Source organism: Malaclemys terrapin, chromosome 1 (assembly GCF_027887155.1).
Source record: "Malaclemys terrapin pileata isolate rMalTer1 chromosome 1, rMalTer1.hap1, whole genome shotgun sequence".
NCBI classification, from domain to species: Eukaryota; Metazoa; Chordata; order Testudines; family Emydidae; genus Malaclemys; species Malaclemys terrapin.
The window spans coordinates 82,972,491-82,994,735 of NC_071505.1; the positions used below are offsets into that span (position 1 = coordinate 82,972,491).

The 22,245-nt window shown below is 48.5% G+C and overlaps 1 protein-coding gene across 3 annotated transcripts in view; it reads right to left on the minus strand.

Annotated features, from left to right (window-relative positions):
• The window catches only part of NTN4 (netrin 4), a 125,843-nt gene that overhangs the window by 75,571 nt on the left and 28,027 nt on the right, over positions 1-22,245 (minus strand). For all 3 annotated transcript variants that reach the window (XM_054028397.1, XM_054028387.1, XM_054028405.1), the window contains exon 3: positions 44-322. In XM_054028397.1, coding sequence (XP_053884372.1) covers positions 44-322 — 279 coding nt within the window. The remainder of the gene's footprint in view (positions 1-43; positions 323-22,245) is intronic.

Sequence of the window (22,245 nt, forward strand, 5' to 3'; positions counted from 1 at the left end):
TTCTTGTCTATCTTAGGGTAAAGCTTACACAGGTCATACATACCACATGGAAGACTCCTGCCGCCTTGACAGGTATAAATCCAGCAACAGGTACACAGTGATCAGCGTGGCCATTACAAAAGCAGCTTCCCTTTACAATAAAATCATATATTGCATAGTGTATGAACTGCTGAGGCTTTGCATTCAGGTCATTGCCCTGACAGGGACAGGCCTGTCGCTTAAGCAGCTGCACTCGAAGATTGGTGATCTTCAGTTGTGCCTGAGCTTCAGCGCTGTACGGATCCTCAGCCGAATAAGGTGGTGACAGAGCTCGGTATATAACCTGAACAAAGAAAAGCAGAGACAAATAAATAAAGAAGAACTGGGGATGTGAACTGGAGTTTTCTGAAAGGCTTGCAGTGTGTTCAGGGCTGGCTCCAGTGTTTTTGCCACCTCAAGAGGCAGAAAAAAAAAAAAAGCCGCGCTTGGCAGCACCGCTTCATTCTTCGGCAGCAATTCGGCGGCAGGTCCTTTCCTCCAAAAGGGACTGAGGGACCCACCGCTGAATTGCTGGACGTGCCGCCCCTATCCGTTGGCCGCCCCAAGCACCTGCTTGCTGCGCTGGTGCCTAGAGCCGGCCCTAAGTGTGTTGTCTGCAAACTCTGCACTCTCTGAACAGTTTGTCTCTGGTTTGATTTACTGGACTGTCTGTGACATCTGGAATTGATATGACAGTAAGATGTGATGAAGTTTTTAGAGCTTGATCACACCTGGGGAAGAGTTGCCCTCTGTTATGTTATGGAACAGCTGTCCCCCATGGTGCATGAAGGAAAGTAATGAGTTGAGTAATGAGATTCCCAGTGTGCTCTGTCCTATCTACAAGGTAGTGGAGTAGCAAAGTAAGTTTTATCCAGAGGAGAAGCATTCCTGTTCATCTTTTCCTGATCCTGGAAACACATAGGGCAGGGGCCGGCAACGTTCGGCACGCGGCTCGCTAGGGTAAGCACCCTAGCGGGCCGGGCCAGTTTATTTACCTGCTGACGCGGCAGGTTTGGCCGATTGCGGCCCCCACTGGCCGCGGTTCGCCATCCCGGGCCAATGGGGGCGGCGAGAAGCGGCGCAGGCCGAGGGATGTGCTGGCTGCGGCTTCCCACTGCCCCCATTGGCCCGGGATGGCAAACCGCGGCCAGTGGGGGCTGCGATCGGCCGAACCTGCCGCGTCAGCAGGTAAATAAACTGGCCCGGCCCGCCAGGGTGCTTACCCTGGCGAGCCGCGTGCCGAACGTTGCCGACCCCTGACTTAGTGTATGTCCACACTGCAATTAAAAATCCACATCTGGCCTGTACCAGCTGACTTGGGTTCACGGGGCTCAGGCTAAGGGGCTATTTAACTGAGTTGTAGATATTCAGACTTGGGCTGCAGCCTAGGCTTTGGGACCCCACAAGGAGGGAGGGTCCCAGAACTTGAGCTCCAGCCTGACCCCAAACATCTACATTGCAATTAAACAACCCCGTGGATCCAAGCCCTGCAAGTCCAAGTCAGCTAACACTGGCCAGCTGCCGGTGTTTAATTGCAGTGTAGACAAACCCTTAGCATGAAATCCTGGCCTCACTGAAGTCAATGGGAATTTTTCCATTGGTTTCAGTGGGGCCAGGATTTCACCCTTACTACTTGGCATAGTACTTTACCGTGAATAGTACTGAAGTCAATGGGCTTACTCACAACAGTAAGCACTACTTGAAGTAGCGAGCATTGGGTGTAAAATGGATGTAAAAAGCTTTTGTCCATTTGCTTATTAACCCCCACTCCCAAAACTGGGTGTATTTTTTGGCAAATAAAGCAGATTTCCAAATATTTGGCTCATGTCTGACCCATGGTGCTTCCTAGTGTGAAAGTGATTAGGTGTGGTGAGTGATGACAGCAAGAAGATAACCCAGAGGACTGAGATAAGAAAGAAAAATTGGGGGACTTTTAGGTTTAAGGAAATACCATTTAGTCTTCATTTTAACTTCATTAGGACTGAAAGGCAAAAATTGGTTTAACTGGAGAGCACTAGATAAAAATAACTAGTTTTTTTTAAGAGGTTTATTTGGAACGTGCTAATGTAGTTGTCTATACAGTGTGATACCAGAAACAGCAAGCATGCAATGTATTTAATCTATTAATTGATTAATATTGATATGACATCACACTTTATAATATATTAAGGGTCCATTTCTAAATTGCTTATAAAGAGATAATGAATAATATTATTTTAATTACATTTGAATGAATAGTTTATCAATTGTTTATAAACATCTAAAAACCTTTTACTGATGTGCTTATAACCATCCATAACACATACTACCCCTATATGTATCATGCTTATAAGATATTAGTCATTTATGAACCATTCATAAATGTACACATGTACCCTTAATATGAAGTGTGATCAAGAACACTGTCATTAGTGTAGTGTTGACTATATGCTCAGCACTCGACAAGATGCAATGTGAGAGATACCCTGACCCAGGGACCTTACAATCACATATCTTAATCCTGCTATTGATAGCACCTATGTACGTGGACTAATCTGCTTGGATGGACCCCCACTGAAATCAATGTGGGTGTAGCAATCAGCCCTCATACCACCAGCTGCAGACCTAACCTAGACAGACACCGAACTCACATACGGGGAAACCCAGAGGAGGGAGAAGCTTGTTGTTCTTTAATATTATTATTAGCTTTCAATGTACGGTATGATTTTGATTCTCTGAAGGTCTCAGGCAAGGAGGCCTTACAGTTAAACCACAGAGCTGGATAGCAAGAAAGTTGGGTTCAAATCCCAGCCATGCCACAAATTTCCTGTGTGACTTTTGGGAAATAAGCACAGTGCTCTAACACTCAGCTTCCACAGCTGTAAAATGGGGTTCATAAAACATACTCCACCTACCTCACTGGTGGTGTTTAAATTCATGAATGTTTATTAAGCGATTTTAGATTCCTGTCTGGAGTGGGCTGTAAACACGAAGTATGTTATTACCCAGCAGTGGGGGAGTTCGAAGGGAGGGAGCTGGAGAAGAGGCAGAATACAAGATGCATGAGGGGAGCTGAAGCACTGTAGGTGCGCCAGATGCTAAATTGTTCTCCCAGCAGTCCTTGGCACTTTGCCTCTTACTTGGTCCCCTGTCTCTTTTTCCTGGGCTCCACCCTTGATGGATAATGGGGGAACCAGCTAACAAGCTATATAGATAATCCAGGCCTTTTTAAAAAAACAACCCTACTGTTATTGAAGGACATGGTTGTTTCAGCTAACCAGTAACTAACCAGCTAAACTGTAACTTTAAAGAATGACTCTATGCAGGAAATAATAATACTGGCTCCTGGTGCTGCCAACTCACCAGACTGCTGGCTTTGCCTCTCCTGGCTCTCTCACCCCCAGAGCTCTGTCTGGGCTCCCTTTCTGGCCATGACCTGGCATTTTTCCAGAACTGCCAAATTCCAGCCAGAGGAAGCCTTGTCAGGGGATGGAAGGAGATTTAGAGCTCTTTACAATTCTGAGCTGAATGGCGGCAGTGTGCTTTGTGCGCCTCGTCAGCGAGCCAAATGTGGCAGCAATCAGTGTGCTGGTGACAGCAGCGATTTGGACATCCCGGTGCTTGACATTGCACGTTAGAAAGCACATAATACCACAGCTCCGGGCTTTGCCAAGTGCAAAGTGAACAATGGTGCATGTGCTGCTTCTGCATCCAGAGCACATTTGTGCCAAGTTGCACCCATCATCCAATTGGCAGCTTTAAAGGTAGTCAAGGACCTAATTCCCTTTACCTAACAGACCATAAGAAAGGGACTGGTTTAGGGTGGGAGAGGCAGTGGGAGGACAGGCTGGTGAGTTGTGTTCACCATGAGTAAAAGTGTTGAGCCTGGGATGAGGGATATAAATAATTAGTTACGCGCTTCAAAGGGCCTTTGTCTCTCTTTCAGTAACACCCCACCTCTTTTATACTCATCCAGAAGAAAAAACTAAATCAGGCAGGTACGAACACAAACCCAAACACATCCCAATGTCAGGACCTGCACACATCCCCAGGGTTTATTATTTACCCAAATTTAAAACTCTATAATTTTGACCACAATAGCATTTTCTGGGCTTCATGAACATGAGATGCCTTCAGATATGGAAAAAAAATTGGCTGGAAAACATCCAGGTTCTAGACATTCATTTCCTTTTAGCTGAGATGATGGAAAAAGCAGGCTGAGAATTTTCAGTAAAAACTAACACTTTGGGTTCCTCATGATTAAAGATCAACACAAATAGCTTCTGAAAGTCTTTTCTGGTTCAGATCAGAGTAGTGAGGGAAATATGAAACAGGGAATAATTCATCCTAGACGTAGCTACAGGCATGGTTCTTTATTCCCATCGTTTTCAATTATTCTTGCCTGTCAAGCCCATTTGAAACCAAGCATGTGGTCAATATTTACAACGTAGTACTGACAATTAAAAGGAAAAAAACCTCTCATTATCTTGACTCATCTGAAGTCAATAGGAGTTTTATCATTGACTTCAGTGGATCCAGTATTTCATCCTGGTTCTTAAAAGGTTACAATCATTTCTTTTTATGATTGCTTGAATACAGTGATGCTAAACATGATCTCCTATCTCTAATTCCCAGTAGACTTTAAGGACCAGATTCATCAGTATACTCTGGCTGCTTTGTGCTGCTTCAGTGATGCAAAACAGCCATAAACTCAGCTTAACTGGCCAGTTACACCAGGTTTATTGCTGCTTTTCATCATTGAAGCAGTGCAGACCAGTTGGCGCATACTAGTGAATCTGGCCTTAAAATCATTAACTTAATAAACACCCCCCACTACTCGGTTCATTGTAATAAAATGCAAGCTCTCTCTAACACAAAATAAAATCCAAATTGCCATATAAACAGTAATCCTCTTCTCTGTGCTAGCCAATCGAGCTGGAAACCTCCAGATGCAGTATATTAAGAACAAGAATGCATTTCCTGGCTGGATTTTTCTGTTCAATTGTCAAGCTCATTGACTTATTCCATCACCTCTCAGCAATAACTCTAGTGTATCCCTTGGTTCACTCCATCCTGTCTAATTAATAACTAATTGTCACACTTTCGGGGCTAGCTGCTCCAATGTCTCCTTCCTGATCTTTCTGTGTGCACCCCCTCAGGTCTTAGGCCTCGGATCTTTACCACTTCTGGGGTGGAATCATAGGATTCTCCAACTCGCAAAATGGACCCTAGGCTTCAGTATTCGGAGGACTGACTGTGCTTACCCTGCAGGTCTGATTGGGTTTTGGCACCTGAGGTTCTTCCTTTCAAGAGTTTGTGACCCCAAAGGTGAGTACAGCGACCACATAGCCTTCTTAAACCAAAGTCTTGTTTAATTTCAACAGTACAAACAAAGCATTTAGATAAAAGGATTTTAAAACAACTATCTACATGCAGATCTATCTTACCTATATTGCTTCCCATCCCTCATGATAGCCTTGGCAGACCTAACTTCTTCAGATGCCCCAGCAATGCCCATATAGACAGACTTACAGCTCCTCAACAACAACTGTAGAGAGGCAGTTCCTTTAAAACCCGCTAAGGATCCTTTGTTTTTGTGAGTTTCTGGGCTTTTATCCTTCTTGTCTGAACCAGTTTGGTAGGCTCCACAAGAGGTCAAGCCAGACTCCTCAAAGCCAATGGTTCTGCCTTTATCTTGTAACAACCCTCAAGTGTTTACTGTGGGTGGCTTACTATGAGCCATTGTTTTCTCATTTTGCTTGTTTTCCCAACATCCCTGTTGAGTTAACCCAATATAGTAATACAGTACCCCAATCACCAGGTCATCGTACAGTATTAATAAAGTATAACAGTGCAACTCCACATCCATCATGCTATTATTAGCTGATTTACTCAGGAGAATTTCAGCATTTGACTGGTGCCTGACCCAGGATTTTTGAACAGCTGGGGTTGGCAATACTGCGTTCACCATGTCTGTAAGTCTGTTTACCTGGGCCCCCAAACAAGAACTGCGACAATTAAAACTGAATTCAACTGAACCCTCAACCATAAACCCAGGGGGCATGGATTCACCAGGATCATGAGTACAGGCATGCACAGTCTTTCCTGCCTGCATGTCAGTCCTGTTGTGGGGCCTGATTTTGAACTCTCTCCAGTGTAAATCTGGAACATTTCCATGGAAATCAATGAATCTTGTGCATCTGTCAGTTCAACATCTGTGTTTTCTTTATATAAGAGATACATTCCTCCCACATCACATGAAATTCTTCTGTTGGATCATTAGTCTTATAAATGAGATATAAAGCAATGTCGATACAGCAGTCTTTTAAAACTGAGACAAGAGATTTTCCATCTTCTTGGGAGCAACTCTACATACAGTCAAAACCGGTTTTTAAAAAGACCTCATGGTAGAGTTGGTCAGAAAATGCCCTCCTCCCCATGGGAGTATTTTAATGAAAGTGAAAAAATATTCAAGTTTCAGCAAAAAATTGAAATCCAAAATATTTCATCCACAACCTGAAATATTTCAATTTGGAAATGTTGCTGAGGTGCCTCATGGGAGTTGTAGTTCTGGTGCTGCATGCTCCCATTCTCCTCTATAGGCCAGGCTCCCAGGTTGGATTACATCTCCCAGGATGCACTCTCTTAGTGAGGGGAGGCTGTGCATCATAGTAGGTGAAGACCAGCTGGGGAGCCAAGCTCAAAGAGGAAACTGGGAGCACCAGGAACATGAACTACAACTCCCATAATGCATTGCGGCAGCATTTCAGACTCCAAATATTTTGGTTTTCAGCCAAATGGTTTGGTTTTCAGACATTCTTTTTTTTACAAAAAATTTAAATTTTCCACAGAAAGCAGATACTTTTTGTGATACTTTAGTTTAGTTGGAACCCAATTTTTTATTGGAAAATAAGTTTCAATGGAAATTCTTCAACCAGCTCTGTTTTGTAGTCCAATGCACTTGCCAAAAAAAAAAAAAAGTAGCAATTATCATATAGATTTAGGCTCACTGTCCCTTTAAGAAAAAAACCTACTGTGCATGTGCATATTTCTTCTGTCTCCTATGTGTAAGGGGACAGTTGGCCTGTTACTAAAACTTAGTAGGGGGTTTTGGTTGGCTAGCTCCCAGTACCAAAAGAAAGGGGAAGGGTCGGTGGGAAATCAGGACTCTGAGACTGACAGTTCCCAGGGGCAATGGGGAGAGGCCAACACTTCAGATCAGTCTGATTGACAGAGCAGGCAGGTTAATGAAGGAGTCAGGAGGCCAGGGGTGTGTGTGATCCTCCGTGTGAGCTGGAACTGCCTGGGCCAGAGTGGGGCCAAGCTAAGGAGAAAGCAGTGTTGCCCATAGGCGCTGACCTCCCCTCTTTCCCGTGGGTGCTCGACCCCACCTCTGCCCCTGGCCCTGCCCCCACTCCACCCCTTCCACGAGGCCCCACCCCTTCCCTGCCCCCATTCTAACCCCTTCACCAAAGTCCCCGCCCCAACTCCGCCCCCTCCCTGCTAATATTCCAATTCCTTCCCCAAATCCCCGCTTCTTTCCTGCTTCCTCCCCTGAGCGTGCCACGTTCCTGCTCCCCCCCCTCCCCCGCGGAGCGTGCTAACGCTGCCAAACAGGAGGCAGCCAGAGGAGCTCACTCAGGGGAGGAGGAGGAGGAGGAGGTGGGGGGAGGGGAGCTTGGCTGCCAGTGTGTGCAGAGCACCCGCTAATTTTTCCCCGTGGGTGCTCCAACCCCAGAGCACCCACGGACTTGGCGCCTATGGTGTTGCCAACTCCACATAGCAGGAAGTCACCAGACAAACCCTGAAAAGTCGCTAGATGTAGCTGTTTAAGCACTCAAAAGGAGTCAAAAATGTCTCTAAACAAAATTTCCAGAGAATTATATCTCTGTGTATGCGCCCAGGCAAGTATAGTCACAAAATCATTCACAAGCAGCTCAACAGTGTTAACAAAATCCATTCCATGCTCTTCTTACTACATTCTTTTGCACACCAAGTCAATGTCATTGTGTCTCAACTGAGCATGTCTTCAGAAGGAATCGCATTCCAGAGCTTCTTGGGCTGAGATCACCATAATCTGCAGGCGAGGAAAAGAAGTTTGTGGAAGCTAATTAGATATTTTGCTAAAGCCAGGCACACTTTGGAGAGAGCAGCACATTAGCCAGGGCTTGTTTTTACCCAAATGTGTTCTTTGTCGCTGCTCCGAAGTAGGTAGCGCACCCTGCGATGCAGGGAAAGATGGCTAATGAAGCGGGCAGGGCGGGGAGAAGGGGGAAGGGGAGGTTAGCTGGCAAGGAGAGCCACACAGATGAAAGGTGGGGTGGGATGGGATGAGACAGGGTCATGTGCCCAATGGGGTGGGGGGCACCGTGCCTCCAAGGATAAAGCCCTTACAACAGGATCAAAGGTGGAACTACCTTGATTTCGGCTTTCCTTTACTCCTTCCCCGGGCTTGGCCTGGGGTTAGCTGTCCAGGTGTTTTCAGAAATCAAACCCTGGCAGCGGGGGGATTGGGAAGGGGTCCGGCTAGCGGATTTTTGTTTTTAAATCTACTTTCTTGGCTCCCTGCAGCGCCAAGCTCAGGTCAGGCGAATGCCCTCTTCCCCCTGGCTCTGGCTCTCCCTTTCACTAACCTGTTGGCTCAAATCCAGGCTGGCAAGAAAGGGAGGCTCGGCTGAAATTAACCAACCCCAGCTGTACTGAGCTGCAGTTTACAGAGAGTGAGGGGGACCCTGGGCAGAGAGCCCAGCACAGGGAGATGCCCCAGCCAAGAGGTCTTGCAGGCCAGACTTGGCTGGGGGGGGGGAATCATAACCCCAATGAAGGTTAGGGGAGTGACGCTGGGAAGAAGGGTCCTGCCACGTATAGCCTGAAGGCATCTGGCCACCACCAGAGCAAGTGACTGATCCACCGCATCCCTGCAGCACAGCCGGGGCCTGGGAAGGAGACCTGGGACGTGCGAAGAACAGGCTGTGAACTGCCCTGACATTCCAGAGACTGCTGTTTGTGATGTCCCCGTGCCACAGAGCTGCGTTAAGTGTTTTCCTTTAATCTATCCGATTTTTTTCCTTATTTTTAAAAATTGATTGCTGTTTAATAAATTGTATTTGTTTGAACTATATGCAATCATCGGGGTGGCGAGTTATATGTGCCTGTGATGCCCAGGCTCCAGCAATATTCAGCGTCCGGGGGCCTGTCTCTACCAATGTTTGGGGCAGGGTCTCTCCCCCAGCCCCACCTGCCGCCCCTGCGCGCCTCCTCTGAGTGTCCCCTGGCCCCACTTGCTGCCCCTGCGCGCCTCCCCCAGGCCCCTGAGCATCCCTGCCTCTCCCCTGCAGCTCTACGCTGGCTGTCGCTCTGCTGGCTCCCTCCCGGCATCAACTGCCGCTGTAGGGTCCTAGTGCCCCCAATCCACTAGTGCCAAGGCAGGCTGACCCTGTCCCTGTCCTTCCACCTCAGACCCTTCCCTTTTCCGGCGGGACCCCCACCAGCATAGCCCCCCCACAGTCACCGCCCCTCACACCCCACGCTGGGGGGTAGCCCCACTCCTCGCCCCCAGTGAGGCTACAGTGAGGGACAGCAGCAGGGGAGGAGGCACACACATGTGATGGCAGGCCTCCCACCTGGCACCCAGCACAGAGGAGGCGAGGGGGCTTCCTGGCTTCTCTGACCCAGCCCCAGGGCAGCATGCCTGCACCCCAACTCCTCATTCCCAGCCCCACCCCACCCCAGAGCCCGCACCCCCAGCCAGAGCCCTCACCCTAACCCTCTGCCCTAGCCCTGAGCCCCTCCCACACCCCAAACCCCTCCTCCCCAGCCCCAGCCAGAGCCCTCATCCCCCTGCACCCTAATCCTCTGCCCCAGCCCTGTGCCCCCTCCCGCATCCGTGAACCCCTCATGCCCAGCCCCACCCCACAGCCCTCACCCCTGCATCCCAACCCTCTGCCTGAGCCCCTCCCACACTCCAAACCCCTCATCACCAACCCCACCCCAGAGCTCTCACATTTTTACATTATTTTAAAATATATATATTAGCTTACAAGGCAGGTGTTTGGGGGCAGGACTTGGACCTGTTCTGGGCACCACCAAAAATTATACAAAACTGCTGCCTCAACAATCATCAGTGGGTTAGGGAAGCATCCAGAGCGGAGATAGCACCCCAAAGTGGGGATACCCTGGCCCATGTCCTAAGTGACCGTGACAAGATTGAGGGTCGAGCCCACCAGAAATCCTGGGCCCAGCCTTGTTGGGGTTACGAGGACTCTGCGACACAGGAGAGTGGTGGCGGAGTCCTTGAGGTCAGGCAGGCCTCTGGGTAAAGGGAGTGAGAGTGAGCACTCGGATCCTTTCACTACTCAATTCCACCAGGGTAGTGTATAAGCCAGGACAGTTCCCCACAATAGTGGGACCAATCCCCTGCTTAGATATGCAGCAGAGCAGCCCTTTCCCTCACACACTTGAAGGGGTGATACTTGAGCTAATGATTATTTAATCTTTTTCATGGACAAAGAGCCTTATCTGCTTGCAGTTCCACAAATGTGACAACACAGCCCAACATGTAAATAAAACAATGTCTGAGAATGTGCTGCATTCAAGTAACCAGCCTGTTTGTAAATAGGCTCTGAAATCAAAGTTGCTTGAGGAAATCAACAAAAACAGCAAAAGATTTGCTGGAATGCCGGGTGGGTGGAGTAGCGCAAGCCCCCACACCCCAATCCCGCTCCCCGCAGAAGTGCCGGGTGGGCAGGCGGAACGGGGCGAGCCAAAGAACCTTATAATGGAACATTGTATGACTTTAAATAAGTATGTTCTTTAATAGATCAGCAACCTAATAACGAAAAAACGTTGACCGGGATGACTTTAAGTGAGGAGTTACTGTACAGATAGCGAGATTTTCCAGATGACTCATAGGTGTGGTTAGGTCACCAGAGCTTCCATTAACCTGACCTCCTGGGACCTGATTCTTTCCCAGGAGGATATCAGGGACTGCCACCGAAACTAATATAAGGAATTCATACTACAGTGGGAAAATGGGGACCCTGAGTTTCTGGATGCACATGCCCTATCTCGGGATTCATCACTTTAAGAGACCTGTGCATGCTCCCTCAGGACACTTCCTCTTCCCAACTTGTCCTGTACATGTACACTCAGCAGAGAGAGACTGCACACACATATCAGTGTATTTCATATAAATGGGGAGAAGCATGCTGCAGCATCCAAAAGGATGCAGGCCGGTGCCAGCATTGTGTAATCTCACCTGTACCAAATGGTAAACAAAGATCATGCTGAAAATTTAAACCACTTTGTTCTACTAAAAATCTTTCCAATCGGATCCTTGGCATTTGGTACGGTTGAATGTTGATCCCATTTAGTTTTCATTCTTTTTTTATTGCCTTTTATGTATCTTATATGAACACAGGAAAAAACTTCAATAGGAAAAGTATGTAAAATTTTCTATTTTCTCAGAAGGGAAAGTGAAGCGATGTCTACACAACAGAGCCTATGACGGCATAGCCTTCTGGGGTAGATGCAGCATATGCAGGAAGAAGTTTTTCTTCCAGTGTACAAACACCACCTCCCCAAATGACATTAGCTATGCAGAGAGAAGCACTCTTTTGCCAGCACAGTTGCATTTACACTCAGGGATTGTCGGCATAGCTGAGTCACTAGGAGGTGTAATTTTTTCACACCTCTGTCCAACTTTGCAATGCCAGTATAAATTTTAAGTGTAGACCAGGCCTGAGAGAAGAAACAAGAAACATACACAGATAAATAAGAGGGAATAAAATGTACAATAAATTATTTAACAAAAATTGTCAAGTTTACATTAGAGGAATCTATCATTTTTGTTACAGAGGGTCCTGTGGCACCTTTGAGACTAACAGAAGTATAGGGAGCATAAGCTTTCGTGGGTAAGAACCTCACTTCTTCAGATGCCTCTGTTGCTTTTTACAGATTCAGACTAACACGGCTACCCCTCTGATACTTATCATTTTTGTTGGTACCCTGGCTTTAGGAATAAATATACCTAACCTGAACATGTTTTTGGGTTGCATTTAATCACTGTGTTGCTGTGACATCTCTAGTTTAGTTAAAGTCTGTTTAACACTTGACCATGTAAAGCATTAACGGCCGAGGGGAAGATTTTCAAAAGAAAGGGCATTAGGCACCCAACTCCCAATGACTTTCAGTAGGTATTTGACACATAACGCCCTTTCAGGCCTTGAAAAATCTCCCCCTAAATCCCTGAGCCCTGCACATAGCCCCAGTAAGTAACTAGGTCAGCCATGTGCTAAGGAATTCTGCAGGGGACAGGGGAAGAAGGAATCCTTACCCCCAGGCCACAGGATCTGCAGCTGTGTGAACAGCACCAGCCTATGTCTGTGCATTGCCATAAGCTTGAGTTTGTGAATGCACAAACCCGTAAAGATAAGGCTAAATTTGACCCAGCTTGCAGTTCAGTGCAAATACTTTGCACACCAGCCCATTTTCCTGGCCTGGCCTAGCATTGCTCTGTAGTGCATGGGTGTGCAGACCCCTGCAAGCACCCCCACATCCTCCCACTCCCTGCTTAGTAGTACTGGTGCAGCTCGGCTGCAATACAAGTCCCCACACAGAGGGGCAGGCTTTGCCCTACATAAGATTATTATTTCTATTCAAGACTTTATTTGTAGTTTAGATGATCCCAGCAGCATCGCTCAATAAAAATACAGGTTGACAGCATGGTCTGATCGATGCTAGGATTTTTTGCCATACATTTCCCACTGCTGCTTCTGCCCGCAGTTGCTAGGATGAGACCATACACACGGCACCCGCAGCCACCAGCATGTTACCTACCATGGTGGATAGGCCTACTCTGAGCGAGGTCAAATAAAATGGGGCTTAGAGTGTCAGTGTCCCCCTGGAGCCCTTTCTACACTAGTGTTCCCACCAGTGGCACTATCACCAGTGGTGGCAATGATGGGAAATTTATAGGAAAAATGCCTGTACACCAGCATAGACGACATCCCAGTGTGCACCGGCAAGCGAGTTGAGTATTTCCACGTAATTCACAGTAATCTATGGTAATTCATGGTTCTCTTCCTGAAACCCATTTTCTCCTGTACACTCCTCCTCTGGGTTCGTCCTGATGCTAATCCCATAAACACCTGACCCTAGTCTCCTTGGGCTTCACAAGTGTACCAAAATGCACCAGCCAAGGACTTCATCTGAAGCTGTGAGTGTTCAGTTCCTCTGAAAATCAGGTTCCCAGTGCTCTGCACCCTACAGACTACCCCTTCTGCTGCTGCCCCACAGATACCACCCTCCCCTCACCCCAGAGCTCCTCTTACAATAACGCAAGTTTCCCCATAGAAATAGCCCAGAGTGGCAACTGCTTTTAACCTTATTTTTTCTTATTTGAAAAAGCTTAAACAGGAGATTTTATTGGTCCAATTAAGCTCTCTTTATAAAAAGAGATGTAAAAGTTAAAAGCAATCACCTCCCTGGGTGAGCATAACGGAAAATCGCCCAGCTGGTAATTAAGGTGATTTGTAGAAATGGTAATTGTTTTGGTGCAACGTGTGTGCCCATGGGGACTTTCCATAATGTGAGCCTGAAGCAGTGGCTGCTTAAACTTTCATCCAAGAAATTGGATTGTGAGGGGAAAAAAAGACCGATTAAGCTTTTTAAATAGAAAGTAAAATGAAAGCTTAGCCACCATGGTGAGGGAACGCTGTGGAAACCCATCCCAGCCAGGCAGTCCCACTTCAAAGGGGTTCCTGCCCCCTCTACTGCACCCCTCCCCAAACTAAAATGCAAGTTTGGCCTCACATCTGGGCTATTTGTTTAGTTCTTGTATAGATGCAAAATAGCCTCACAGGTGAGATTGTTTCCATGCTCCTCTCTCTGCACCTGCCTGTTAGCGGTAATTATGACCATAGACCTACCAACACATTAAAGAAAGACAAAAGTGAAACTATACAGTTGTAAATAAGGGTGGGAAATCTCTGGTTAATCAAGAATTGAGACTTTGGCCTGGTCTACACTAACCTCCCAATTCGAACTGAAGTACGCAACTTCAGTTACGTGAATAAAGTAGCTGAAGTCGACGTACCTTAGTTCGAACTTACCACGGTCCAGACGCGGCAGGCAGGCCCCCCCGTCGACTCCGCGTACTCCTCGCGCCGAGCAGGATTACCGGAGTCGACGGGGAGCACTTCTGGGTTCGATTTATCGCGTCCAGACAAGGCGCGATAAATCGAACCCAGAAGTTCGATTGCCTGCCACCGAACCAGCGCGTAAGTATGGACAAACACTTAGAGTCACAGAGATTAAGGTCAGAAGTTGACCATCAGATCATCTAGTCTGACCTCCTGTATCTCACAGGTCACCAGCATCACCCAGCACTTACACACTAAACCCAACAACTGAAATTAGACCAAAGTATTACAGCCCACAGGCAACTAGACTATTATGTGCCACAGGCAGAGTATACAAGGGATGAAGCTGCACCAATGCCTCAGGCCCCTGCAATGGCAGTAAAATGATTAAGTGAGATATACACATGTAAGCAGAGTCAGGATGAGCTCTACCCTGACATCTGGTGGTGAATTATGGCGAGTGTGGAAAAGAACTCCAGGGGCTGATCTTGTTTGCATAGGCACACCCACTCGCCTGGCATGAAACAACAGCAACTCAAAGTGGTTACTTTGGCTGGTGTGGGATCCCCAGTTTCTCTGTTATTGGGGCAGGAAGAATAAAGTTTTGTTACCCTGATTCTGTGAATCAAGGCCAGTGGAACTGTGTATGACAGAAGGACTGAGTGAGTCATTCACCATTACCTAAGTAGCATGTGCTTGTCAAGGGGCATGGGTTACAAAACCCAGTGAATTGAGAGAGGATGGGGACAGGTATTTGTACCTGATGGTATGGGCCCTCTCTGAGGGGTTGAAACACCAATTGCACTACCTCCTCTCTCCATTGTTGAATATCAGAGCTAACTTTTGATTCCATTAGAAGTCTAGTTACAGACTGCTGAACTGAATTCACTTTGGGCCAGTGGTGCACTAGCACTGGGGCTCCCCTACTATGAGCTGAAATCACAAAAGAGCTGAGATCACTGAGGCGGTGTTAACTAGTGGGGGAGCCTGAAGCTATAATGCTAAGCGGCTGGCAGAGCAGCTAGCGGAGCGGAGCGGAGCGGAGCGGCTCACAGGTCGGGGAGCGGAGCGGAGCAGCGCGGTGCGGCACGGCTCACAGGTCGGGGAGCGGAGCGGAGCGGAGCGGAGCGGCACGGCTCACAGGTCGGTGAGTGGAGTGGAGTGGAGTGGAGTGGAGCGGAGCGGAGCAGCGCGGTGCGGCACGGCTCACAGGTCGGTGAGCGGAGCGGAGCAGCGCGGAGCGGCACGGCTCACAGGTCGGTGAGCGGAGCGGAGCAGCTGCCAGAGCAGTTCGTGGGACGGCAGGAGTGGGACTGTGGGTGGAGTGGAGCAGTTTGTGGTGAAGGCTGGGTGGAACCCCACGGAGAAGCAGCCGGTTGGCCTCGGATCACGTAAGGTGCCCCTTAACACCCTGCTCACACACGCCCCCCCTTTTGAACTCTGGGGCTGCACTGATCAGGGACAGAGACTTTGGGGGGTTGTCGGACTTTTGGGACTTTGGTGATTCTTGGGTCGCTGGTTCCAAGAACCAACGGGAGAGGACACGGCCCAATTTGCTGGGGTGGGTCTTCGCTCATGGTTTGGTCTATGAACTCTAGTTGTGGTGTTTTTCCAATTTAATGCTGATGTCGTTTACCTCATGTTATTAAACATTTTCTGTTACACTCAGACTCCGTGCTTGCGAGAGGGGAAGTATTGCCTCTTAGAGGCACCCAGGGGGTGGTATGTAATTGTCCCAGGTCACTGGGTGGGGGCTCGAGCCGGTTTTGCACTGTGTTATTGAAGCGGAACCCCTAGATACAGAACCCGGCCCTTGTTGCTGCCAACTTAGATGGGCAGAAGGGTTACATTTTTGGGGGCTCGTCCGGGATCCCCTGGGTCAGTACCCCTCGCAAGCACCAGTTGAGTGTCCCACTGCATTGGGAAACAATTGTGTTTATATTTTGAGGAAATTATTGTTTGTATAATGGCTAATATGCCAGGTTTGTTGGGCCCCGGCCCTGCAGCCTCTAGCTCAGGGGCCGCAGCCTCAGCTAATGATTGGGCAAAAGCACTGGGGCAAATATTGGAAAAGGTTGTGTTGTCCCATGCTAGGTCAAACTCTTGTCGTGAGTTAAGGTTATTTGCTGGGGCAGAGGAGTTCGAACCCTGGTTGGAGCATACCACTGAAATGCTGCAGGAGTGGGCCGTACCTGATGCAGAAAAGCGAAGATGTCTAATAGAGAGCCTTAGTGGCCCAGCATTAGATGTGATTCGCACCCTGAAGCTCATTGACCCTGGGGTCAGTGTGAAGGACTGCCTGGAAGCCCTTGATCATACCTTTGGGAGTGTCGAGGGCCCTGAAGACAGTTACTGTAAGTTCCTTAATTCCCGACAGCAAATGGGCGAGAAGATTTCAGCCTATATACAGAGGCTGGAGAGACTGCTTCAGAGAGCTGTCATGAGGGGTGCAGTGACTGCTGAACAGATGGATCGGACCAGACTGGTTCAAATTGTAAGAGGAGCTCAGTATCAGAACCCGATTCTACTCCATCTCCGGCTAAGAGAACGACGGGAACATCCCCCAAGTTATTCCCAGCTGATAAAGGAGATCAGAGAAGAGGAAGAAAGGCAGGCTGCCAGCGAGTTTTGGGAAGCCCAAACATTGGAGCCAGCCGGCACAACACCACTGCAAACGGCCAGTGTACTGATGGTGAGCACCACAGAGGAACTTGCCCAACAAGTGCAGGTCCTGACAGAACGGATAGCTGAACTGCAAAGCACCATTGACCGAGCTAAGACTTCCAGGAATAAGGAGCCTCTGACTGTGGCGATGGAGAAGTCAGCATTTAGAGCCACCATCCCATCTGGGCGAAGGGGGAAAGGGCAATTCTTCTGCTACCGATGTGGTCAGGATGGACACAGTGCTGCCAAGTGCCATAATGGAGAAAACCCCTCCTTAGTGTATGGAAAGCTGAGGATCAGTTGGGAGAGATCCGGTAGTTGCCAGAGGGGACGGGGACCACCCAGGCCTGCAGGATTTGAAGATTCCCCCAGAAAAGACCGTCCAGCTGGGATCCCCGCAGGACTGATAGGGCCTCGAGCAGAGGTCATGGTGAAGATTGAAGGGGAGGAGTGTAAAGCCGTGCTTGACACTGGATCTCAAGTGACTATTATATTTCAGTCATTCTACCAACAAATGCTTAGGCACCTGCCTATACAGCCACTGACTGGCGTTGGTCTGTGTGGCCTCAGCATGGATGAATACCCCTACCAAGGGTATGTCATAGTGCACCTGGAATTCCCAGAGGAGGTTGCTGGGGTAAGAGAAGAGGTGGACACAGCTGCATTAATATGCCCTGACCCTAAAGGGACCTCTGATGTGTCTGTGCTGATAGGGACCAACTCCAGTCTCTTCAAGGTGCTCGCGGATTACTGCAGACGACGGGCTGGGGACCAGTACCTGAATACCCTGATGATCCATACGCTTTGTGCTGAAGCCTATAGGAAGATTGAGGGTGCTAAAAAGGAGACATCTGAGCTACCGATTGGGGCACTGAAGTACATGGGCACAACCCCCTTAGTAGTGCCTGCAAGGACGGAGGAAGAAGTGCTTGTCATGAGTACTCGGCTGAAAGGCAGTAAAGGGACATTAGCAATGGTAGAGCAGCCAGTTGAAGGAGAGCTCCCAGAAGGAGTGCTGGTCCCCAGTGGAGTCATAACCCTACCTTCTGAAGCCCAAGAAAAGGTGACTATACTGATTGCTAATGAAACAAGTCGAGATGTTGTTGTGAAGCAAGGACAAAAGATAGCAGATCTCTTCGAGCCTGAATCAATTGTAAAACCCCAGTGTGAGACTCAAGTTCCGACAATAGACCCTGCAAAGTTTGACTTTGGAGATTCACCATTGTCCGAGGAGTGGAAAGATCGCCTGAGGAGGAAACTTTGTGAAAGATCCAAAGTGTTCTCATTGCATGAGTGGGATGTGGGATGTGCAAAAGGAGTAGAGCACAACATCAGACTACATGACTCTCGACCTTTCAGGGAGAGATCTAGGAGGATTGCCCTCTCCGAGATGGAAGATGTGCGACAACATCTTCAGGAGCTGGCTGCGAATGGCATCATTACAGAGTCCCGCAGTCCATACGCCTCACCCATTGTGGTGGTCCGTAAAAAGAATGGGAAAATCCGGATGTGTATTGACTACCGCACCCTAAACCGCCGTACTGTGGTTGACCAGTACACAATGCCCCGAGTCCAAGATGCCTTAGACTGTTTGCTGGGAAGCCAGTGGTTCTCTGTGTTGGATCTTCGGAGTGGATACTACCAGATCCCTCTGGGTGAAGAAGATAAGGAGAAGACAGCCTTCATCTGCCCATTAGGGTTTTATCAGTTTGAACGCATGCCCCAAGGGATTTCTGGAGCACCTGCCACATTTCAACGTCTTATGGAGAAAGTTGTGGGAGACATGAATTTACTGCAAGTGTTAGTTTATTTGGATGACCTGATTGTGTTTGGAAGAACCTTGGAGGAGCATGAAGAAAGACTTCTTAAAGTGCTTGATAGGTTAGAGGATTATGGTTTGAAGCTTTCAATTGACAAATGCCAGCTCTGCAGGACCTCAGTGAAGTATGTGGGGCACATCGTGTCCCAAGAGGGTGTGAGTACTGATCCCGATAAAATAGAAGCCCTCACTACATGGCCATGTCCAAGTAACTACAGAGAACTCAAGACCTTTCTTGGGTTTAGTGGCTACTACCGCAGATTTGTGAAGAACTATGCTACGATTGTAAAACCTCTGAATGATCTTACCAGGGGATACCAGTCCAGCAGGAACAAACCTAAGACCAAGAATAAGGGGAGGTCCCCAAAGCCTCCTGTGCAGAGACACTATGGCCCCTTCGAACCATTTGGGCCACGGTGGGATGAGAGATGTGAAAGGGCTTTTAGAGAAATCATTACATGCCTAACTCATGCTCCGGTCCTAGTCTTTGCTGACCCAAGCAAGCCATTTATCCTGCATACTGATGCCAGTTTGGAGGGTCTGGGAGCAGTACTGTACCAGGAAGTGGAAGGAAGACGTAAACCTGTAGCCTTTGCCAGCCGAGGACTGTCTGACAGTGAAACTCGCTATCCCATCCACAAGCTGGAGTTCTTGGCCTTGAAATGGGCCATCACTGAGAAATTTCGAGACTACTTGTATGGTGCTCAGTTCCAGGTGTGGACAGACAACAACCCATTGACTTATGTGTTAACAAGTGCTAAGTTGGATGCTACAGGGCAGAGATGGGTGGCCGCCTTGGCTAGCTATGAGTTCAGCATTCAATACCGATCAGGGAGAAGCAATGTAGATGCAGATGCATTGTCCCGGCGTCCGCAGGCACCAGAAGTGGCTATGATACCCGTGGATGGAGTGAGGGCTATTTGCAGTGTGAGTCGCCGAGAGCCAGAGGCCCATGAGAGTCTTCATGGATGTGTTGCTGAAGCTTTGGGCCTGCCCCCTGACTGCGTGCCTTCTGCTTCTGTGAACTATATTGCATTGGACCAATCTCCCTTGCCCGTGCTCAATGCGGCTGACTGGCAGGAAGCCCAGCTGCAAGATATTGACATTCGTGATACACTACTTGCCAAAAGGGAGGGGCGAAGCCCAGCTGCGGTTGTCCCTCCTAACCCGGAGGGTAAACTACTATTGAGAGAATGGACCAAACTAAAACTGATCCAGGGAGTGTTACATCGAATGACCACCGACCCTTTACAAAAGCAACGAGCACAACTAGTGCTGCCAAAAGAGTACAGAGCCCTGGCCATGAGGGCCCTGCATGATGACTTTGGACATTTAGGGATGGAGAGGACCCTGGAACTTCTTCGTAGTAGATTCTATTGGCCCCGGATGGCTGAAGATGTTCGTAGGAAATGTGAGACTTGCGCTCGATGTGTTCAAAGGAAAACTCTGCCCACGAGGGCTGCATATCTCAAGAACATCACCAGCACCAAACCTTTGGAACTGGTATGCATCGATTTCTTGTCTTTAGAAGTAGACAAGAGGAATATTGGGAACATTCTAGTAGTGACTGACCATTATACACGATATGCGCAGGCATATCCCACGCGTGATCAGAGGGCCACCACTGTTGCTCGAGTACTGTGGGAGAAATATTTCTCAGTTTATGGATTTCCAGCCCGGATACACTCGGATCAGGGGCGGGACTTTGAGAGTCATCTTCTGAAGGAGGTGCTGAGGATAGCGGGAATTAAGAAGTCTAGAACAACGCCTTATCACCCGCAAGGTGATCCTCAGCCAGAGAGGTTCAACCGAACCCTATTAGATATGTTGGGGACTTTGCGACCAGAGCAGAAAGCAACCTGGAGCCAACATGTTGCATATCTGGTGCACGCCTACAATGCCACAAAGAATGATGCTACAGGAGTCACCCCATATCTCTTAATGTTTGGACGAGAACCAAGATTACCCATAGACCTGTGCTTTGGTGTATCAGAGGATGGAGATAGCTATGAAACTCATCAGCAATATGTATCCCGACTGAGAGAAAAGCTGCGGGATGCTTATCACTTAGCTACATCTGCGGCTCGGAAGAATGCAGACCGCAACAAACATCGATATGATGCTAGGGTACGTCTGCAAGAACTCCAGCCGGGGGACAGAGTTCTGCTGCGAAATTTGGGTATTGCTGGCAAACACAAGATAGCCGACAGATGGAAGGCAATACCTTACTTGGTGATGGAAAAGCTAGGAGACCTGCCGGTCTACAAGATCAAACCTGAAGAGGGTCCAGGGCAGACAAAGACAGTGCATAGAAACCTTTTGCTCCCTGTGGGGGAATTGGTAGGCACCCCGTATGAGATGGGCCACAACAGGGCAACTGGGCAGAACGAGGGTGCTGGACCAAAGCCGCCCTCCAACGTGGACAGCCAGCCCCCTGCAGCTAACCTACCCCCATGCAGCACATCTGAGAGTGAGTCTGAGGAGGAAGATACAACCATGGTGTATCCTGGGATGGAGACAAGATTTCAGTCTCGATCGGCTGAATCAAAAGAGAGCTCCTCTTCTTCCACCCTAAACCCCATGGCAGAAGTATTTAGGCCCATTCCTGACACCCCTGAGCCACTGGTGGGACCCCCATGTGATGACACACCCAGGTTATTGGACAGTGGAGACATACAGGTGGAGGATGTCCTGGGCACCTTGGACCCTCCACTGTTAGAACTAGAAATGCAGGGGCCTATGCCAGTAGCCGAGGGACCCTCAAAGGAAACCTCTCCATCCATCGTTCAAGAGGCTGTCCCGCCCACCACGGCAACAGAAATTCTCAATAGACGAGACAGGGTAATAAGACCAGTAAAACGGTTGACTTATGATGCACCTGGGGTAACTAGTGAGGAACCAATATGTTTAGCACACAGGCTTGTGGAAGCTAAAGTGGGCTATCTGAGGCCCTTTGGAGGGAACCAGTGAGTTGTTATAATAGGGAGTGTGATTTGTCGGGACGACAAATTTTCGGCTGGGGGGAGGATGTAAGCAGAGTCAGGATGAGCTCTACCCTGACATCTGGTGGTGAATTATGGCGAGTGTGGAAAAGAACTCCAGGGGCTGATCTTGTTTGCATAGGCACACCCACTCGCCTGGCATGAAACAACAGCAACTCAAAGTGGTTACTTTGGCTGGTGTGGGATCCCCAGTTTCTCTGTTATTGGGGCAGGAAGAATAAAGTTTTGTTACCCTGATTCTGTGAATCAAGGCCAGTGGAACTGTGTATGACAGAAGGACTGAGTGAGTCATTCACCATTACCTAAGTAGCATGTGCTTGTCAAGGGGCATGGGTTACAAAACCCAGTGAATTGAGAGAGGATGGGGACAGGTATTTGTACCTGATGGTATGGGCCCTCTCTGAGGGGTTGAAACACCAATTGCACTACCTCCTCTCTCCATTGTTGAATATCAGAGCTAACTTTTGATTCCATTAGAAGTCTAGTTACAGACTGCTGAACTGAATTCACTTTGGGCCAGTGGTGCACTAGCACTGGGGCTCCCCTACTATGAGCTGAAATCACAAAAGAGCTGAGATCACTGAGGCGGTGTTAACTAGTGGGGGAGCCTGAAGCTATAATG